The sequence below is a fragment of the Vitis vinifera genome, chromosome 15 (assembly GCF_030704535.1).
Source record: "Vitis vinifera cultivar Pinot Noir 40024 chromosome 15, ASM3070453v1".
NCBI lineage: Eukaryota > Viridiplantae > Streptophyta > Magnoliopsida > Vitales > Vitaceae > Vitis > Vitis vinifera.
The window spans coordinates 10,834,212-10,854,784 of NC_081819.1; the positions used below are offsets into that span (position 1 = coordinate 10,834,212).

The following is a 20,573-nucleotide window of genomic DNA, read 5'->3' on the forward strand; positions in this document are numbered from 1 at the left end:
CATCACATAAGCTAATACACTCACCATGGGAAACCCATCCCAATAGCCAAGACAAGTCATCCCTCCAATTAGGAGGTAGTGCATTATGATCTCTACTGGATTGCCCAAATCCATTAACCAACTATGGACAACTTATCTACTTACAAGGAACCCATGACTTATATCTTCTCTATAACTCCTAATGCACCCAAATCATGTACAATGTAAGAGACATGAGTTGAATGCTTAAATCAATGTCAATACACCAAAGGGATAACAATGGGATAGTTAAGTCTAACTTTGTTACGTCATGTCTTGCTTTTTGGGGCTCAATCCCAACACACCTAGGCACACTTTGTCCACCTAAATTCACCTTGGCTCATTTAGATTCACCCAACCCACTTAGATTCACTTGGCCCACTTAGGTTCACCTAGGCCCACTTAGGTTCACCTAGGCCCACTTAAGTTCATCTAGGCCCATTTAGGTTCATCTAGGCCCACTTGGACACACTTGGCCCCACCTAGGTTCACCTTGACTCACTTAGATTCATTTGGCCCACTTAGATTCACCTAGGCCCACTTAGGTCCATCTAGGTTTGTTTAGGATCACCTAAGCCCACTTGGATTCATCTAGGCACATCTTGTCCTACTTAGGTTCACCTAGGCCCACTTAGGTTCACCTAGGCCCATTTAGGTTCACCTAGGCCCACTTAGATTCATTGAGACACGCCTCGGCCCACTTAGGTCACCTTTTCTAGCATTTCCTTGCCCTGCTTGTATGTTGTGAGTGGCTTGCATGACCCTTTTTATAATAATAATAATAATAAATTATTATTATTATTATTTTCATTTATTTGATTTAATAATTTGATGTTTTTGTAGGGAAATTTACCAACAGATAAGAAAGGGTTGATTCTTATAAGGTTTTGAGAAGGAAAGAGACTCTTTTGGGCGTTATTGAAGATTGTATTTGAAGAGTTAAATAAGGTCATTAGGAAATTTTTGGGAAAGGTGGGACTCCTTGGGAGATATGCATAGATTAGTTTTGTATTTTCTTTTTAGAAGATTCTCATAGTCCACAACACATCAAGATATTCTAAGGGAATGTCAAGACACAAAAGTGGCAGTTTTGAAATTTGGAAGATTTTTTCTAGTAGAACATATATGGAATTTTGAGAGATGATGACTCCCATAGGCATACATGGCCACCAATTTCAATAGGAAATGGGATGTACAGTTTTGGAGATTTTTGGGTAGATAAGGACTTTTTTTTTAAGATGGTGGCACAAGCTAGGGGTTTTGAGGGAAAAAAAGGTTTTTGAAAGAAATTTTAAAATGTGAAAAGAGGGCTATAAAAAATAGCCATGCACAACCCATTTAGAGGACAAACAACCACCATTGGAAAGTGACAACCTACCACTTAAAATCCATAGCACACATTAATTCACCATTGAGGAGGTCGCAGTCCACACATTGTAAGAGTCTTCACCATGCACCATTGGGGGGATCTTTCCTCCAAAGCACAGATAACAGATTTTTAAATATCAAGTGCACCATTCAGCCATAAAAAAAAACACTACACAACATGCCCGGAAGAGGTACATAACCCGTGTACCAAAATGGACAGCAGCATCACATAGACACTGACACAACTTACACCATAGGATCTTCACAATAGAAGGTTGCATTCACGCACACATAGACAATTTCAAAAGATAAGAGACAACTTGTACCATTCGTAAAGGGATTCAAGACACGTATTAACGGAAAGGTAAGTTAAGTTTTAGTTTTGATTCATTCATATTAATTCAGAAATTTTGGATTCTATATAGTTTAGGTTTGATGTGTTTCATTTCATTAAAGCAAAAAAAGTATGATTTTGTTTTGTTTAGTTTTGATTTATATATATATATGTTTTTGTTTTAGTTTGACATTTGTTTTAGATTGAAAATTTTGAATCTTATTTCACTTTAGTTTCGATTCATCATATTTGATTGAAAAATTTAGACTTTTGTTTAGTCTAGTTTTGAGTTTTAATATAAAATTTTGTTTTTCTTAGTTTTGATTCTTTATTTTAGTTTAAACGTTAGAGTTTTTCGTTTTAATTTAGATTTGATTTGTTATATTATATTGAAAAATTAAAATCTTTTATACTTTTGTTTTGATTCATTATTTTAGTATGAAAAGTTGGAATTTTACTTGGTTTGGTCTTGATAATTTTGGCCCTTTGTTTTAATTTGAAAAGTTGGATTTTTTTATATTTAGCTTAGATTTTTTTTAGAATTTTAGTTCATTGGTTTAATTAATTCTTTGTGATAAATTTTTTTTTTTAATTTCAATTAGCATAGTTTTCATTTATCTCTTAGATTATATGCTTTTTGTGATTGTGGTTCATTAGTTTAAATAATTATAAAGTTTATGTTTTTAGTTCCAAGTTAGTTTATTTCTAATATATCTGTTAATTTAAATGTGTTTGTGATTTTAATTCAATAGTTTAATTAATCCTATTAGATAAGTTTATATTTTTTAATTTCGAATTAGTTTAGTTTTAATTTATCTTTTAGTTTAAGTGTGTTAGTGATTTTAATTCATTAGTTTAAACAATCAAGTTAGATAAAGTTCATGTTTTTAATTCCAGTTAGTTTAGTCTTAATTTATTCTTTTGTTTAGATGTGTTGGTTATTTTAATCCAATAGTTTAGTTAATCATGTTTGATAAATTTTATGTTTTTAATTCCTATTTAGTTCAATTTTAATTTATTTTTTAGTCTAGATGTGTTTGTGTTTAGTTGATCTTATGATAGTTCTTGATTTGTCATTCTCAATTTAGGTGTTTCTTGAATTCTAGTTGTTAACTCTTGATGAATATTTTCATTAACTTGTATGATCTAAGTTTTAATAGTTTATTACTTTGATAGTTCCTTGTCAAATTTACTTTTCAAAAGCCATCAGAAAATAACGATGATTGACCCCAATCTTGCCACTTTAGTTTGCTTGGAGGTAAAAAAAAATTATTTGGTGATTTCATATTCTTTTGTTTTGCTTGGAATCGTGTTTTTTACGTTTTGTTGTTTTCAAATTGGTTTCTTTCATTTTAAAAGAAAATACTTTTCTCAAAAGATTCCTTTGAAAATCTATTCCAAAAATTCATTTAAATTCTTTAGGGTCAAAAGTCTCTTTTAAAAAATATGCAACTATATCTTATTCAGTTTGCACCCTTTTATTTTTAATAAAAATCTGGTTTTGAATGGAACATGAATCCAAGCTTGTGGTCCCAAATGAATGGGATAATTCTAGGCTATATTTGTGTATATCAATTGGGGATATGGTGAAACCCTATGTGAAAATCATTTTTCAAAAACCTTTTATTGTCAACTTGTTGGATTTACTGTGCATCTAAAATAAAATTTTGATTTAACTCTTTTAGTGTATTCCTAAAAAATTTCTTGTGTTTTTATGGTGTTGTTTAATTCTTGAACTTGATTTTAGAACTTTGTTTGAGTTAAAAAGCTTTTTTCAAATTGGAAATATGAGTTAATCTTTTGACATATTCTATTTCAACCTATTTTTGGGCACCCGAAATGTTTTTGTAAAAATAAATTATTAGGTGACTTTGTAAATTTGATTTGATATTTTTCCTTAATTCTAGACTTCTTGAATTTATTTTAAACACATAAAATATTGAAAATATTTTCACCATTTGAGAGTTATAATTTTCCCTTTCCGCACTCACTACATTGCCCTAATTTTGAATAAAGGGGTTGTTTGATTCTTTTTAAAATTGATTTGTGTGCCTTATGACCTTATCTTTATTTTTCTTCCAAAATAGACATTCTAAACATGTTGTTTGATTCCCTTTCCACACTCACTTCTATGCATGCTATTGAATTCTGCCTTGGTTTAGTCCTTTTGGGATGTTTTCTCAAACTAGAATCAATTGGAGCTTTATTAAATTGTTTGGCCTTTTGGTGGTAATCTAAACATATAGAAGAGGTTCCCTGAAAATTTTTGTAATTAAATTCATATTCTATATAATTTTTTAGGATTTATTTTACAAACCTTTCTATTCTAACTATAGGTTGAAGTTTCTTGTATGGTGTTTTGATTTGTTATTTAATCTAGTGTCATTTGGCATACCTTGACTTGGTTTTTTCTTTTATTCTCTAATGTAGACATAACGAGGATGTTGTTTGATTTTTTTCCATGACAAAATAATGTTTTTCGATATTTCTTTAGGATTTTTCAAGTGAATGCAACTATTTTGCTCCTTGCTGCATGTTTTTGTCTTAGTTACTAATTTTGATACTTATAACTATCTTGAGTATTAGTTTAAATTTAACAATGAGCTTGTATGTATGTCCTAGGTAATAGATTATATTCCTTTGGATTCTTGCCTTTTTTTTTTAGCCATACATATGTCATATATATTAGAGTTTTGCATCATAATTATTTGTTATCATGAATTTTTCTAACCCTATTTCATTACATGTAAGCACACTATAAGTTATGCATGCTATCCAGGTACGCCCCTTCCCCCCTTTTTATCCTTCTAAGTTATGTAAATAGATATGTTTTGTGTGTAAAATACCCCCATGCTTGATTGTGTTTTGATTTGCTTTGACTAGGGCCTAGTCTCTTGAATATAATATAATACACAATGTATGTTATATACCTTGTTGCTTGAACTAACTTTGATGTCTTTTGATAATGCTTAAGTTTCTATTCAAGTATGCATACTATCATTTCTTTATGATTGTGTTTCAAATTCTTGTTTGGCCTCCTAGTTATAATAAAGTTTTGAAATTACCTTAGTCTACCTAGGTAACCTCAATCAATTGACTAATTGTCATACTTCCCTCAACCTAGCTAGTAGAGACCTCCTAAGGCTTAGAGGGGTGATACCTCATTGAGGTACCTTCCCAATAAGTAACCTGATCCCCGAACCTAGACTCGTGTTTTTCGAAGACATGCTTTTCCAAAACTATGGAGTCACTTATTTTTTAAGGTTTTTTTTCTTGTTTTATTTTCCCTTTTAAAATAAAATAAAATAAGTGACGACTCCAATTTTACCAAAATTAATTTTTCACCAACAAAAAGTGAGTCTCACCGACGAGGGGGAACGCATGTGAAAAATGTGGGTCCATAGGTATTTATTTCTATTAGGTTGAAGTGATTTAAACCCACCATGGGCTTGGGTCACTTAATCTAACCCAAAAAAAAAGTTGCTAATTGGTTAATTAACCCAACAAGACTCTAATTAATCAATTAACCCAATCTAGATATACTACTCACTTACCCCTATACAACCTTGCATAGTTATCAAAAACATCCTTATGCACATAAGTGAACAAAAAACCTATCCAACCCTTATAAATTGTGTCATCAATGAATACAAATTCAAGTGAGAACCACTAGAAATAGGACAATACTAGCTTCCTAAAAATCCAATTATGAAGTTGACTCAACATCCTATTACACAGAGTCAAATTCACTCTGATACCCTATGCATATTACAACGAGACACCAAGTGCTTGGGTCCGTAACTTGTTATCCAATGTATATAGTCCCCCTATAAACTTGTCGTTCGTAGTTTAACAAGATGAAAACTATCAGCCTTTCAAGACTACTTCTACCATCCTTTAGTTACAAATACTTCTATTATGTGATCAAATGAAATACTCTAGCTCACTAAGAGTATATGTCAAATTCTAATAAAAGAATTACTATGGGCCCATAAATTTCATGATCACATGTCCTTAGGATCACTCAATGGGACATGGTGTTTCAAATTCCATGAGTATCATGGTGCTTTTATTGAGAATACCTGTTTCTACCAACTTTCATCAACAATGACTCAATCCATAGGGAATATATGATTAGCTTATGATCTCACCCATGAGTTAAAGTCATTACTAACTTCTATACAAACTCAATATTCTCTCAAGGTTGAGAGATAATAAAATATAATAGCTCGGTGAAGTCATGACTACCCAATAGTCTTATGTCATAACTCATCATATGTCCTATCTAATGTGTTACCATGGGAACCCCATCCTAATAGCCAAGACCAACCATCCCTCCAATGAGGAGATGGTAACACTATAACCTCAAATGGATTGCCTAAGTACAAACTAGCTATGAACAAATTGCCTACTTGCAAGGAACCCATGACTTGGATCTTCCATGCAACTCCTAATGCACCCAAGTCATGAACAATGTAGGAGATGTTAGGCGAGAATACTAAAAAAGTATAATGCTTGGAATAAAAATAGATAAAAGTGAAATTAGAATATCATTAAATGAATAATGAATTCCAAATTTGCTACATCATGTCATGTTTTTAAGGGTTTTATCCTAGCAATATGTATATGCAATACATTTTTATTTCGTATGGTTGGACTCATGTTATAAACATTCCTTATTTCATTTTTGAAAAATAAATGTAATTGGTTTATACTCCTTATTTGGCTTTCGAGCTCACTCATTTTATTAAATATCATGACGTACACTTGATTTTAAGAAGAAATTACATAGGTAGGAAGGGTTCACCCAACATGATGATCACTAAATGTTTTTTAAAAAAATTCCCCATGTTGAGAAGCCGATTCTAGTCTCTCGACATGATGAGCACTAACTATTCTTTAAAAAAAATCCCTATTATACATTTAATACCTAATGGCTAGTTAACCAATCAAACTGGATGTGGACCCGCGTTTTTCACGTGTGTCCCCACTCAATGGCAAGTTTCATTTTTATTGATGAAAAAATTGGTTTCAGAAAAGTTGGATTCGCCACTTATTTTATTTTATTTTAAAAGGGAAAATAAAATAAGAAAGAAAACCCTAAAGAAGTGACTCCATAGTTTAGGAAAAACAAGTCTTGAAAAACTAGAGTTTTGATCCAGGGATCAGATTACCTATTAGGAAGGTACCTCTAAGAGGTAGCTCCCCTCTAAGCCCTAAAGAGGTCTCTATGACTAAGTTGAGGGAGAAATGGCAATTAATCAATTGATTGAAGGTACCTAGGTAGGCTAAGTTGATTTCAAAACTGTCATGCCAAAAAAATAAATCAAATCACAATTGCAAAGGAAGGTTTGGATGTGTACCTAGACTAATTTTCTAGCGTTATCATAAAACATCAAAGTTAGTATAGAAATATAGTACATTTAATCAGAGCAAATCAAACAGACATCTAGGCACCTAAGGATGGAATCAAACATAGATAAGGCTCACAACAACACGCATGTTCATAAAATTTCGAAAAGTAAGTGATAGAGAGTGTACCTGGATAGCATGCATAATTTATAAGATTCCTCAAAAAATGCTAGAGTGGTTAGGACAAGTATAAATTATACAACATATTCATTATGTCTAATATACAGTACCAAAGCCAAAATTGATCCAAGGTAAGTCAAATGACTCCAAAAATAAATAGTCAATTCAAGTAATGTACAAGATCATCAACATGTAATTAGAAAAAGGAGCATCACAAAACAATCTCTAAAAAATGTCTTGGTATGGAATTTTATTACAAAAAATTTTAGGAAACAACTCCTACACATCTAGAACAACATACCAAAAAGCAAACACTCATTAAAATGATAGATTGCAGCAAAGATATAAAAAAGTTCCAGAAGATGCAGATTAGGTAAAAAAATAGTGACATGCATAAATGATTTTTTTTTAAATAATAAGACATCATATAAAATTATACAAAAAATCATACACATCGTTCCAAGTGTCTATATCATAGAAAAAATGAATCCAGGATTGGGTAGTACTCAAAAATATTTTTAAAATACTCCAACTAATCAGATGTCCAGATTCCATCATGTGTAGTAGGTACGACTTTGAAAAATCATCTCCCTCAAAAAAACATATTTTTTAATATTTTATATGTCAAAAATAAATTTCAAGGAGTCTAGAATTAAATAAAAATATCAAATAAAATTTAAAAAGTCATCTGTTATTTTATTTTTACAAAAAGATTTTGGGTGTCTAGAATTGGGTGAAAATAGAGCCCTCCTAAAAACTCATTTATATCTTCTATTCTAGAATTGCTTTCTAGCTCAAACGAAATTTTAAATCCAAGTTCAAGAAGTGAGGAAAATCATGCAATTTTTGAAAAAAAATTTTTAAATATTCTAAAGTTGCTGAAACAATTTTAAAGCTAAAGGGTTAATGGTTAAATGAAAACTGGCAGCAAGGAAGAGTTTTGAAAAAATGAATTTATGTAGGGGTTCCACCAATTCCCCAATTGATATACACAAATCTAGCCTAGAATTATCCCATTTATTTGGGACTACAAGCTTGGATTCACATTCCACTCAAAACCATAATTTTAATTGAAAACTGAGAAAAATGCAAACCGATCAAGACATGGTTGCATATTATTTAAGAAAATGAGATTTTGATTCTAAGGACTCTAAATGAGTTTTTTAAATGCGCTTTAAGGATGAACATTTTGAGACAAGGTTTCTTTTTAAAAGGAAACACATTATTCGCAAACAACAATACACAAGGATCAAACAAAGGCAACTTAGAGGAAGACAAAATTTCAAAGTAAGATTTTTGGCAAACAACCAAACCAATACGGTGAGAGTAGGAGCCAACCTTCATGAGTTTTCGATGGCTTCTGAAAAATAAATTTGACAAGGCCACCAAAGCAATAAACTATTAAAACTTAGATCATAAAAGTTAATGAAAATATTCATCAAGAATTAACAACTAGGATTCAAGAAACACCTAAATTGAGAATAACAAATCAAGAACTAGCATATGATCAACTAAAAATACAAACACATCTAGACTAAAAAAATAAATTAAAATTGAACTAAATCGGAATTAAAAACATAAACTTTATCTAACATGATTATCCAAACTATTGGATTAAAATCACCAACACATCTAAACTAAAGAATAAATTAAGACTAAACTAATTGGAATTCAAAACTGAACCTTATCTAACATGATTATTTAAACTAATGAATTAAAAACACTAATACATTTAAACTAAAAGATAGATTAAAACTAAACTAACTTGGAATTAAAAAAAAGCATAAACTTTATCTTATAGGATCAATTAAACTAATCACCTAACACTCCGAAAAACACATGAATTGAAATTAGACCAAACAAGAATCAAAGTTAACATACTTAAAAAGTGAATAAAACAACTTTGGGTCGATTAGACTAATTTATTACAATTTCTAAAAAAAATGAAATACAAAATGAAAATTGTATCAATTAAGAATTAAAGTTAATAAATAACCTAACCTTCATTCCAACATTTATGAATCAAAACTAATATGAAAAAAAATCTAACTTTCAATCTAATAAAAATTAAAACTAAAATCTAGAAATTCTAACTTAACTTCTCTAGAATTCCTCTATGGTGATGTTGTTGCTACTCTCTTCAATGGTGAATGTGTGTTGTGGGTTTTAAGTGGCAGATTGTCACTTTCAAAGGTTGTTGAACAATGCTTCCCGTGTTGGAGAAAAGTCTTCCTTATTAATGGTGCCTCAACCCTTGCAAAATTCTGGTGATTGTTGATGCCTCCATTCTAAGGTGGCAGTCGTATGATCCTTTTTCAACCCCGTGTGCATGCTCTAAAAATCTTCAACTGTGATCTGCCCCTTTCGAACAATGTGTGTGGGCTATGAGTTCAAAAAAATGTAGCCTATATTGGTGTTCTTTGTCTTCTAGGATGCGACTGTTGTTGTGTCTCTTGAGAGCACAACCTATGTGGATCCAAAAGGTGCAGCTCATGGAGATCCTTTTATGGTGCAGTTATGAAGAGATTCTTCAATGCATGGTTGTGAATCCTTTGTCGATAGTGTAAGTTGTCTGTGGTTGAGAGGAAGCTTTTCAGTGGTAGTCACCTCCTTCTTTTAGTGCGTGGACTTTCTCTATGTAAGGTGTAGCCTATGGGATCCCTTTTAGTGTGTGGCTCTTGTTTCTTAAAATCCCATGGTGCAGCTGCTAAAGGATCATGGATGGTGCGATTTTAGGAAACCAATCTGGAGTTTTTGTTTGTAAAAGCGTTTTAGAAAATCGTGGAGATGATGCACAGGTAGAGGTAATATGATCCCGAGTTGCTGCTAAAAGTTAGTTAGGTAGGTGCAATGCTAAATTTGGTGTCCTTCTAATGGAGTCTCCCAAATGAGATGCCAGATGATGATGATAATGGAGACGCAGGTCTCGAAATGGTGCTTTGCTGGTGATTTTCTTCTGATTTTTGTGATGCATGTGGTCTCACGCTCTCAAAGAAAAATCATGCACTGCTTCTAGAATCTCCAGTAGAACTGGTGTCTAATTGTGGTTAGGTGCGTAGGAGAAATGAGTATATGGTGGCATGTTGTTGTATAAAATAGTGATGGTCATGGAACTGGGGTGCTCTTGCTCTAGAAAAAACCTTGATCATGATCTCCTCCCAAAATTCTCAAGGAGTTCAATTTTCCTTAAAACCCCAATATCCATATCTTCCTTACTAAAACAAACGCTTAGAATCTCAAACTCTCCCAAAACATATTCCAATGAGAATCCCACTTTCCTCAAAAACCTCTTAATTACCATATTTAACTCTCCAAAGGTGATATCCAATAACGCCTAAAAGAGTTTCTTTCCTCCTCAAAGTCTTACAAGAATCAACTTTTCCTTATCTGTTGGTAAATTTGCCTTAAAAAAACATCAAATTATTGAGAATGATAAAATGATAATAAATAAATAAATAGCAAGATAATAAATAAATAAAATGAACCATGCAAGCCATGTAAGTCATGCAACCATGCAAGTCATGTTAAGAATATCTAATGGGCTAAGTATGCCTAAGTGGGCCCAAGTGACCTAGGTGGTGCCTAATGGGTCAAGTGGACCTAAATGGGCCTAATGAGCCTTAGTGGGTCTAACCTAAAGTGCATCTAACTGAAACCAAATCTAAACTCAAATGGCAGTCAATGTCATAATGAGGACTCTGATAAATCCCTCAACTAAAGTCTCCAAGGTAGCTAAAAAAGGTAAGTAGTATGAATAGCAATGGGCCACCAAGGAACTATTGTGGAGCACTGGAAGTGAACTTAAAGACATGTACTAAAGGGACAAAATGGAAGGTCTACACTGGAGCTCAACTGAACAAGACTACTTTTTTGTTATGGTGCCTGAGGCTAGAAACATATAAATTGAGAGTTCCACTTCATTTATGAGATAGAGAACACATGCAATCATTTTCCCATCTGTTTGTTTCATATCAAAAGCTCTCATTTCCTTCTTTGGTGGATTGATTTTCACTTGCAAACCATCTTAGTACACTTTTGTTGTTCATCCTAGCCATTTCTTTGTACTTGTTTATTTATTGAGTTAGGTTAAGTATGATTTCCATTCATTTATTGAAGTGAGATTATGAGTTTTCAAATCTTCAAGTTGAGGTATACTTGAAGGAATGTTGTAGAGCTCATTCCAGTTGAAATCCAAATGTAAAAAATTGAAAGTTTGGTTGAAACTTCAAGGATAGTGGAACCCTCACTTGATTGGAACTTGAGGAGAGTGAACGTAAGCAAAGAATGTCGAATTACTACAAAATATTGTATTTAATTTTTCTGTCTCTATTTCTTTATTTTTGTACTTGAGGAGAGTGAACGTAGGTAAAGAATGTCGAACTACTATAAAATCTTGTGTTTGATTTTTCTATCTCTATCTCTTTATTTTTGCTCTTTGAATTGTTTAAATTTGTTGTGTTTGAAAAAGGTTTTCAAAAACCCAATTCACCCCACTCTTGGGTGAACTTATTCCAAACTAAATATATTATAATTTAAAATGTAATGTGTTTTCAAATTTAGTATATTATTACAAAATGTCATAAAATAAATTACACATTTAAAAAAAAAAAACTTGAATATATATATTATTTCTTATTTATCTTTTTTAGAGTTTTCCTAATATTGTCATGAGTTTTAATTAATTTCCGCCCCATTGATATTTTATTTCAAAATATTCACCAATATTTCTCGATATATCCCAATACATCCATAAAATCAAGTTGCCGATATATTTGTCAAAACCGATATTTTCATTTTTATTTATTACTACTTTTTGGGAGAATTGTCATAAATTTGATATGTGAATTTTTGTATGAAATAACATTTTTAGTTAAGAATTTTTTGTAGCTTAATTACTACTTTAGACATGTTTTTGTGATTAGCATGTTTCTAATCAATCTAGCTTATTGAGTTACTCTCATGTCAAGCTTTTCGAGTTTCACATGTGAAATGATTGTGGTATACTGTTCTTTTAAGTTCAATCCGTCATAAAGTGGTATTAAAGTTGATCTTTAACTTTGATATGAGTCTTTATTTGTTCAATCCCACAAGGAGTGTCTGCCTATTTGAAATCGCAATCTGAAAAAACATAACGAGGATATTGAGTTTGTATAAAGGGGTGATTATAATATCTTACATTGAATAAGAGAAAAAGTTTTTTACACTATATATGTATAAACTTATCTTAACTTTGTAAATGCGTTTTAAAGCCATGAGGGTTCATTTGATTCAAAATAAAAAACACTTACTCAATTGAGAGCATGTCAAAATAATATGATGATAATTTTTTTACAAAATAGAAAATGCAAAACTAGGTATTTTTTATATTAAAAATGATAATATTTTACAAAAAAATTACAAAAATAAATATTAATATTTTAATAAATTTATAAAGAATATGTATCTATTAAAAATAAATAATAATAGTTTGATAAATAATAAATATTAATAGTATTTCCTTTAAATAATTCTAAAAACAAATAACCAAACTATCTTCACTACATATATAAATTAACTCCTTAATTACTATGAAAATATAATTCTCACAATAATTAGTATTATTTTCAAATTCTAAATTATTTTTAAAAACTATTAAAATCATTAATGAATCAAACACATTAAGTCTTATATAATTTGAAGTTTATTTATCTAATAAAAAAATTAGAAGAAATATTGTTGAGTAAAGAAGAAATTCATATAATCATTTTAGACTAGTTTTTATTCAAAATATTTCGATATTAATTGGTTCAATTTTTTAATTTTACATTATTTTTAAAAATTATTAAACTAATTAACAAATCAATTTGTCATAAATCACTTAATTAACAAACTCATAAAAGTTAACAAACTCAACTAAATGAGTCACATGTTTAATTTCTTGCAATTATTTTTAATTTTAATAATATATAAATTATACATTTACAATATTATGCTGACATCACAATTTGAACAACTGATCATTTATGATCCAAAAAAATTTAGGGTTATTTGATTAAAAGGGTTATTGGAAATCCAATTTTGAAATTCTGACCCTTCATAATTTTTTGGCCTCATTTTGATAAAAATGTCCTTATTATTTTCATATAAAAATAATTTTTTTAATATATTGTAAATACTTGAAATAGTTAAAAACATTTATATCAAAAATAAATTACTAAAAAAAATGGAAAGGGATAAAAATCCATAAATATAAAGAGTATTTCTCTTCTTTCAACCAATTATTTCAAAATTTTACCATTAAATGATAAACCTAACTATGAAAATATTAATTTTAACAATAAAAAAATTATATATTTATTATTCTAATGTAATTAAAAAAATATAAAAGTCAGTCATCATCATCGAGAACCGGATAACCGGTATTTCCTGTCAAAAATTCCTGTCGAACCGACGAAACACTTTCACGATCTCAGCAGGTTACCCGGTCACCCATCGTCAACTTTCTCTCTCTCTCTCTCTCTCTCTCTCGCTGCAAATGTGAGCTGCGAGTGAAGCTCAGCAGAAAGAAAAAGGAAATGGCGAGCAATAATAATAATAGTAGTAGTAGCGGTCATATTCCGGTGAGTGAAGTCTACTGGTCTCTGGTGGATAAAGCCGACAAAAAGTTCTCCAAAATCAGGGATTTACCCTATTATCAGCGCAATCGGTAATCTTCTCTACACTCCTTTTTCTGCTTTTCTCTTTCTTTCCCTAGAAAATTTCATGATGCGCAGAAAACAAAATTTCAATTATTCGTCTTCTTTTCGGCTGTCAAACATGGTAAATGAATTGTTTTGAATTATGCCTAGAGAGCAACTCAGTTGGGGTTTCTGTTCTCTATTTCCGGAAAAAGTGCCTTAATGGAAAGGAAAGGAAGGAAAATTTTAATTTGTTGTATTATTTATTTATTTATTTTCTTTTCCTTGCAGCACAGTGGGAAAAAAATTGAATTGTTTTGATCAGTAGAGTGGTTATGCATTATAGTGCCGTAAGGCAGTTCAATTGGGATTTTTTTTTTCTTTTTTGTGGACTTTCTATGCCAAGCAGAGCATTAGAGAACTCTGAAGAAGAGTAGAAAATGAGGGCTAAGAGATTCATAATTTTCTTGGGTGAACCCTATAATAATCTCTTTGAAAACTGTTTTTAGAGATGAGAACAAATCGGGTCTGATGTTGGAGTTTCCAGAACATGAAGTGAAAGTAGTTGGAAAGGTTCAACTGAATGGTGGTTCTTATAATTTGTTTTGCAATCTGCTTTTTGTGGGGTTTTTTTAAATTTTCTGTACCTGTGCATAGTTTATGAAATTTGATCATTCAGGTTCATGCATAATAAACCAACCTATATAAGATATAAATGTGCTTTTGTTTCAGGTATGATACTTATTTTTACAAGGTATTCAAGGTTTACACGCAGCTCTGGAAATTTCAACAAGAGAATCGGCAGAAGCTTGTGGAAGCGGGACTCAAGAGGTGGGAGATTGGAGAGATTGCATCTCGGATTGCACAGCTTTATTTTGGGCAGTATATGCGGACGAGTGAGGCAGGTTACTTATCAGAATCTTATGTATTCTATGAAGCAATACTGAGTCGGGAATATTTCAAGGAAGGATTGCTTCAGGATCTCAATCTTGCTAATAAACAACTGAGGTTTTTTGCTAGGTTTATGATGGTGTGTTTGGTTTTGAATCGAAGAGAAATGGTGCATCAGTTGGTTAGTCAGCTCAAAATGTTGGTTGATGAGTGTAAGCGGACATTTCAGGTCATTTTCTTGTTAATCTTTTCTTTTCATCTATTTTAGGAAAATAAGTTTCTTGCATTCAAAGCCCTACTTAACAGCCCATGAAAATTGAATTGCTTAATTTATTTTATGTCTCATGTTTTATGCAAATTTATTTTCAAGGATGTAGTTGTTGTTGAATATGGGAGTTGTCATCACTAGTGATGAAAGCATGGAAACAGTTTAATCATTTTTAGGTCCTGTTTTGACATCCCATGAGATGTAGGACAACCCTAATCAAATAAGGTGGGTTAGGACTTCAGTATTTTCTGATTTAAGGAGGGGAAAATGAATAAGTAAATAAAGGGTAGAAAAAGAAAGATGGGAAACCTTATAGTCTTATTAAGGCCTTTTATGAGTATCATTCAGAAAAAAAAAAAATCAATAGTTTCACTATTGAAGATTGCAAAGTATGCAAAACTTAATATTATTTTGCCATAAATCATTAATCTTGTTTTACATCCATCAACCTTATTTATAGGCTTAACAAGACCATAAAAATAGAATAAAACTATAAAAAAATAACCTTAACATTTGTAGTAACTTATTAGAATTTTTTATTCATTTTCTAGAATTATTATACCTTCTAAAATTAAAGAAAATAAAAACTTTCTGTTTAGAATTAAAAACTCATTTTACAGGAACTTCTTTCCATAAGAGCTTCTAATAAAGAAGACTTCTAAATTCTATGGACTTAAATAGAAGCCTTAGGAAAAGAAAAGACTTTTTGAAAGAAGAAAATTTAGAAATTTAAGAACTCATCATATAGACATCTAAGAACTCATCATGATGAAACCATTACTTCAAATAGGAGCCATCAACGTGAATGATGGTAAAGTAGCGGATTTTTGTGTTAATGGTTCTAATTTTGTGTAACAACCCCTTTCGGAATCTTGATAGATAGATTTGTTTATTTTTCTTTTAAGCTCTATTATGATAGAAGATTTATACTTAAAATCGCTATATAAATACATAAGAGCATTCAATTCCATGGGCGCATGGGCTCCAAATGTGCTCTTCATCTTCTGAATTTTATGATTTTTGCTTTGCTTGAATGTTGATTGAATATTGATACTGAAAATATCTTGTTCCCAGGAAGCAGACTTTAAAGAATGGAAGCTGGTGGTTCAAGAAATAGTTAGATTCTTGAAAGCTGACACAACTTTCATGAACACCAGGCCTTTGAGATATAGTCTTGTACTAGATCCCAGTCCAGATTGTCTACCTCAAGTTTCCATATCTATTGGAAAAAGAAATTTAAGATTACGTGATGCAATACTAAGCAGCTACCACCATAATGAGGTTAGCTATAAAGGTTGTTTTTTCACTTTCTTATTTTTCTCGCCAAATAGTGAAATAGGGGAAAATCCATTGTGTTGTCTTGAAGTGGAATTTTTTGATAATTTGTTTCCTTGATGTTTTTGTATTAGATGCATTGAGTTTTTCCTATATGACAGGAAAACCCATAGAAATCCCTTGAGGCTTGCTGAAGTGGTGAAGTCTTAGGGACAAGAAAAGAAAGAACTCACCTATAAGAAAAAAGTCTAGATAGTTTAGTTGTGTATTGAAATGTTTGATGCCTTGTTTTCTTTTTTTTGATATTGTTGTATTTAATGCATTGAATTTTACTATTTTCCTTACCATTGTCTTCTTATTTGTTAATTTTTTATCAGGTCAAGTTTTCAGAGCTCACTCTTGACACTTTTAGGATGCTTCAATGTTTGGAGTGGGAGCCTAGTGGCTCATTCTACCAGTCAGGTGGTGCTTCTTTAAGTGGGATGGGTACTAAAATTGGTCAAAATGGATCCCCTGGTCCTAGCCGCATAAACTACTCTCATGATATTACTGATCCTACTTTGCCACCTAATCCACGGAAAGCCATCTTATATCGACCATCCATTACACATTTTATAGCAGTGAGTATATTGTGTTATATTTAATATATAGATCTCATCTTGCTTCTTTATTCACTACATTTTTAACTGGCTTGTTAGGTTGTAGAATATCAATCCAAAATAGTAGTTATTTTTCTTCTATATGTGAAGATTGGACAGCAACAATGATAAGGTTGGTTTGAATGGACATTTTCTTGAATTGTAATCTTGGTCAAATTGCTAACATGAAAATCATTCCCCTTGGAATGGCCTGTTGTTTAAATTAAGAATGAGGTGTATTGGAGTGTGTTTGGAAGGAAGTTTTATGTTTAGACATAATGAAAAAGGAAATTCTACATTGCCCAATAACGTTGGGGCTTTGGCATAAGCTCTTAGTTTACCCAATTTGGTTTGGGAGCCGCCTAAGAGTGTCGGAGATAGGATGACTATCTCATTTAGAGGATTGGGAAACTCAATCAGAGGTAAGACTTTTTGGTGAATTGCTTGCCTTACTTTGCTTTGAATTGTGTGGCAAGAGAGAAATGCTAAGATTTTTGAGGAAAGGTTGAAAAAGGAAGGGATGTTTTAGGATCTACTTCACTTCTATTCCTACCTTTGGGCCTCTTGTACTATCACTTTTAAAGGAGTTTTACCTAATGTTATTCAACTTAGTTGGCCTTCGGTTTTTAATTCAAAAGGGGTGGATAACTTTTTTTTTTTATCAGAAACGAAGAAAAATATATTAATAGAAGAAAAGATATAGGAGAAAGAAAAGATACAAAAGAAAGAGAAGAAACCAAGGGAAGGATGAGAGGTCCTTCCTACACAAACTGAACAAAAGAGAAAACTCCCAACAAAAGAAATCTAAAAACAAAGGGGTGGATAACTTTGAGATAAGTTTATTTCAATTTCTGAATTATTTTGTATGTGCCTGTGTATAGTGCTCCTTGTATGGTGGAGGATTACTTTGATCAGTTTTTGTATTTTGTGGAAAGGATCTCTCATCATCCTTTTCTTCAACTTTTATTAATACATATAAATATATCTTCTGTTTCTGATAATAAAAAAAATAAATAAATAAAGAGCTTGTAGATGTGGAGCCATGATTTCATTGAAAGATAAGGCCACAGTGCAAAGAGCCACAGTGCAAAGAGACTTTGTTTCCCAAGAAGCACTATTAAGGCCCCACATTTGATGGGTGCTCTCCTCCCACATATTTATATTTTTCCTTTCAAAACCAGACCACAAATTGTGCTACCATTTTCTCTACAAATTATGTAGTGTCATTGATGTTGAAGCCCATCAAGCAGTTAAAATAGTAAAACAAAATGAAAGCAATGAGTTTGAGTTTTAAGTGGATGAGAGATATTACTTTGGTATTCTCTAAACAATTGATTATAAGGCTTCCTGGATAGTGAATTTTATGACTTGTTTTTACCTTTCTTTCCATGATCTTTTTTAGCTTAAGCCATTGGGTTAGTCCTTGGTCACTACCATGAGCTTCTAGTGGTTGGGATTGGTTCCTGATGCTTTATTTTTCTCTAATTTAGATGATACCCAATGTGATTGTCTACTCCAGTTAACAAAAAGAGGGTTTGAAATGAAGTTGACATGAGAGGTGGAGTGGGTTATAATTTTTGTGAAAAGAGGAGATGCTTTTTTTGCCTTTTCATAATGGAATTAGAGGTAAGACCTAGGGAAAGTTTAAGCCTTTGACACCGGGTTACTTCAAGTATTTATGGGACACATCCTAATGGATGAGACACCAACAATCTAGTTGTATGGTCACATAGATGTCCTTGGAGGGCCATTGCACAAGTTTTCTTGGACTTTTCTTCATACACTCACTTTGTGGTGGGTGATGGGTGAGAATTCGTTTTTGAGAAGATTTGTGGTGGGGAGATCAACCATTGTGTTCACAATTTCTAGGTCTTTGTAGAGTTATCATAGTGAAAAATCACTCCATATTAGTTGTATTTGGTAACTCCTTTTTACCTTCTTGGAACCTTGACTTTTATCGTAGTCCACTGATTTAGAAATTGAAAATCTTGAAGGATTCATGTTCTCACTCACTCTTGCCCTTGTCTCCATTTGTCTTAGATTCAAGAGCTTTGTCTTTATTCTTTCACGTATATTCTCAATAAAAAAAATGTTTTTTTAGCCTTGTCCCATTTATCAAATCCAATCCTGTTCTTTCTTGCCAAAATTTTATGAAAATCAAAAGCCCCATTAAATGTTAAGGCCTTTGCTTGGTTAGTGGCGCACAAGAAGGTAAACACCAATGTTATCTTACAGTTGAGAGGACCTTACAAATCTCTTAATCCTTGTTGGTGCATCATATGCATGGGAAATGGAGAATCAATCGACCATTTCTTTCTACATTGCCCGTTAATGTTAGGGCTTTAGCACAAGCTTTTTGGTCCAGCCAAGATGAATTGGGTTCCACCCATGAGTATATGTGACATGTTGACCATCTCATTTAGAGGTTTGGGGAGTTCCATCAGAGGCAAGACCCTTTGGCAAATCATTTACCGCACTATGTTTTGGATTGTTTGGCAAGAGAGAAATGCTATGATCTTTAACGAAAAGTGGAAAACGGAAGAAATAGTGTGGGATCTACTTCACTTCTATTCCTCCTTGTAAGCTTCTTGTACCATCGCCTTTCAAGACATTCCACTCAATGTTATTCAACTCAATTGACTTTCGGTTTGTGATTCAAAGGGGGAGGATAACAATGAGAGGAATTGAGTCCGGTTTTGAGGAGATGTTACCTTTGTGTATCCTTAAGCAATCTATACCTTTGTGTACAATTCTACTTGTATAATGGAGGTGCTTACCCTTACTATGATTAGTATTTTGAATTTTGTGGGAAGGACCTCTCGTCCTTGTCTTGTACCGTTTTCCATAATTAATATATCTTTTGTTTCTGATTAAAAAAAAAAATGTTTTCCCAATTGTTATATTTTTCCTCGTATAGAAAATGTAGTTCCTTTGTAACTTTGAAAGGCTATAGTTTGGATAAAAATAACTACTTGACAATGGAATCTAATGACCACACGAAGGTGAAGAAAGGATCCCTTATCATTAGTTAAAGATAAAAAAGATATAAACTAAACTAGTATACACCTATTTTCCTTTTTAACCGAACTTTGTATAGAGGTTTTGTATAGGGTGTTTCATGTTTGTACTTGTCAAAAAGATTTCTCATCTTTTTACTTGCTATTTCAATCCAATAAAATAGTTGTTTCTAATTTTTTAAAAGCATATAAAAAAATAAAAAAATAGAAAGAGGATGAACTAGCAACAATGTAAAATCAAAGCAAGCTATGCGGTTTATGAATAAGATGAAAATGTGCAGCTTACAAGAGAATTGATGTTTTCCCAATTGTTATATTTTTCCCCCTCTAGAAAATGTAGTTCCTTTTTTAACTTTGATGGGCTACAGTTAGGCAGAAAATAACTACTTGACAGTGGAATCTAATGACTAAATGAAAGTGAAGAAAGAATCCCTTATCATCAGTTAAAAATAAAAAAGGTATGAATTATTTTTTCTTCTTGAGGGTTTTTCTATTACTTGGATATAAATATTAATGGGACTTTTAGGATAATTTGATTTGGGAGAGGAAATAGCACAAATTGGGACAGTTGTAAGG

General features: G+C 31.8%; 1 protein-coding gene across 6 annotated transcripts in view; it reads left to right on the forward strand.

Moving 5' to 3' along the window:
- The first annotated feature begins 13,633 nt into the window (after positions 1–13,633).
- Positions 13,634–20,573, forward strand: part of LOC100265400 (uncharacterized) — a 34,343-nt gene continuing 27,403 nt past the window's right edge. For 2 of the 6 annotated variants that reach the window (XM_059743095.1, XM_059743096.1), the window contains exons 1-5: positions 13,824–13,937; positions 14,641–14,809; positions 14,929–15,028; positions 16,142–16,348; positions 16,720–16,962. In XM_059743095.1, coding sequence (XP_059599078.1) covers positions 14,643–14,809; positions 14,929–15,028; positions 16,142–16,348; positions 16,720–16,962 — 717 coding nt within the window. In that variant the 5' untranslated portion in view covers positions 13,824–13,937; positions 14,641–14,642. Of the gene's footprint in view, positions 13,938–14,640; positions 15,029–16,141; positions 16,349–16,719; positions 16,963–20,573 lie in introns of all 6 variants that reach the window. The other 4 variants (XM_059743091.1, XM_059743092.1, XM_059743093.1 and 1 more) reach the window with 4 other exon arrangements.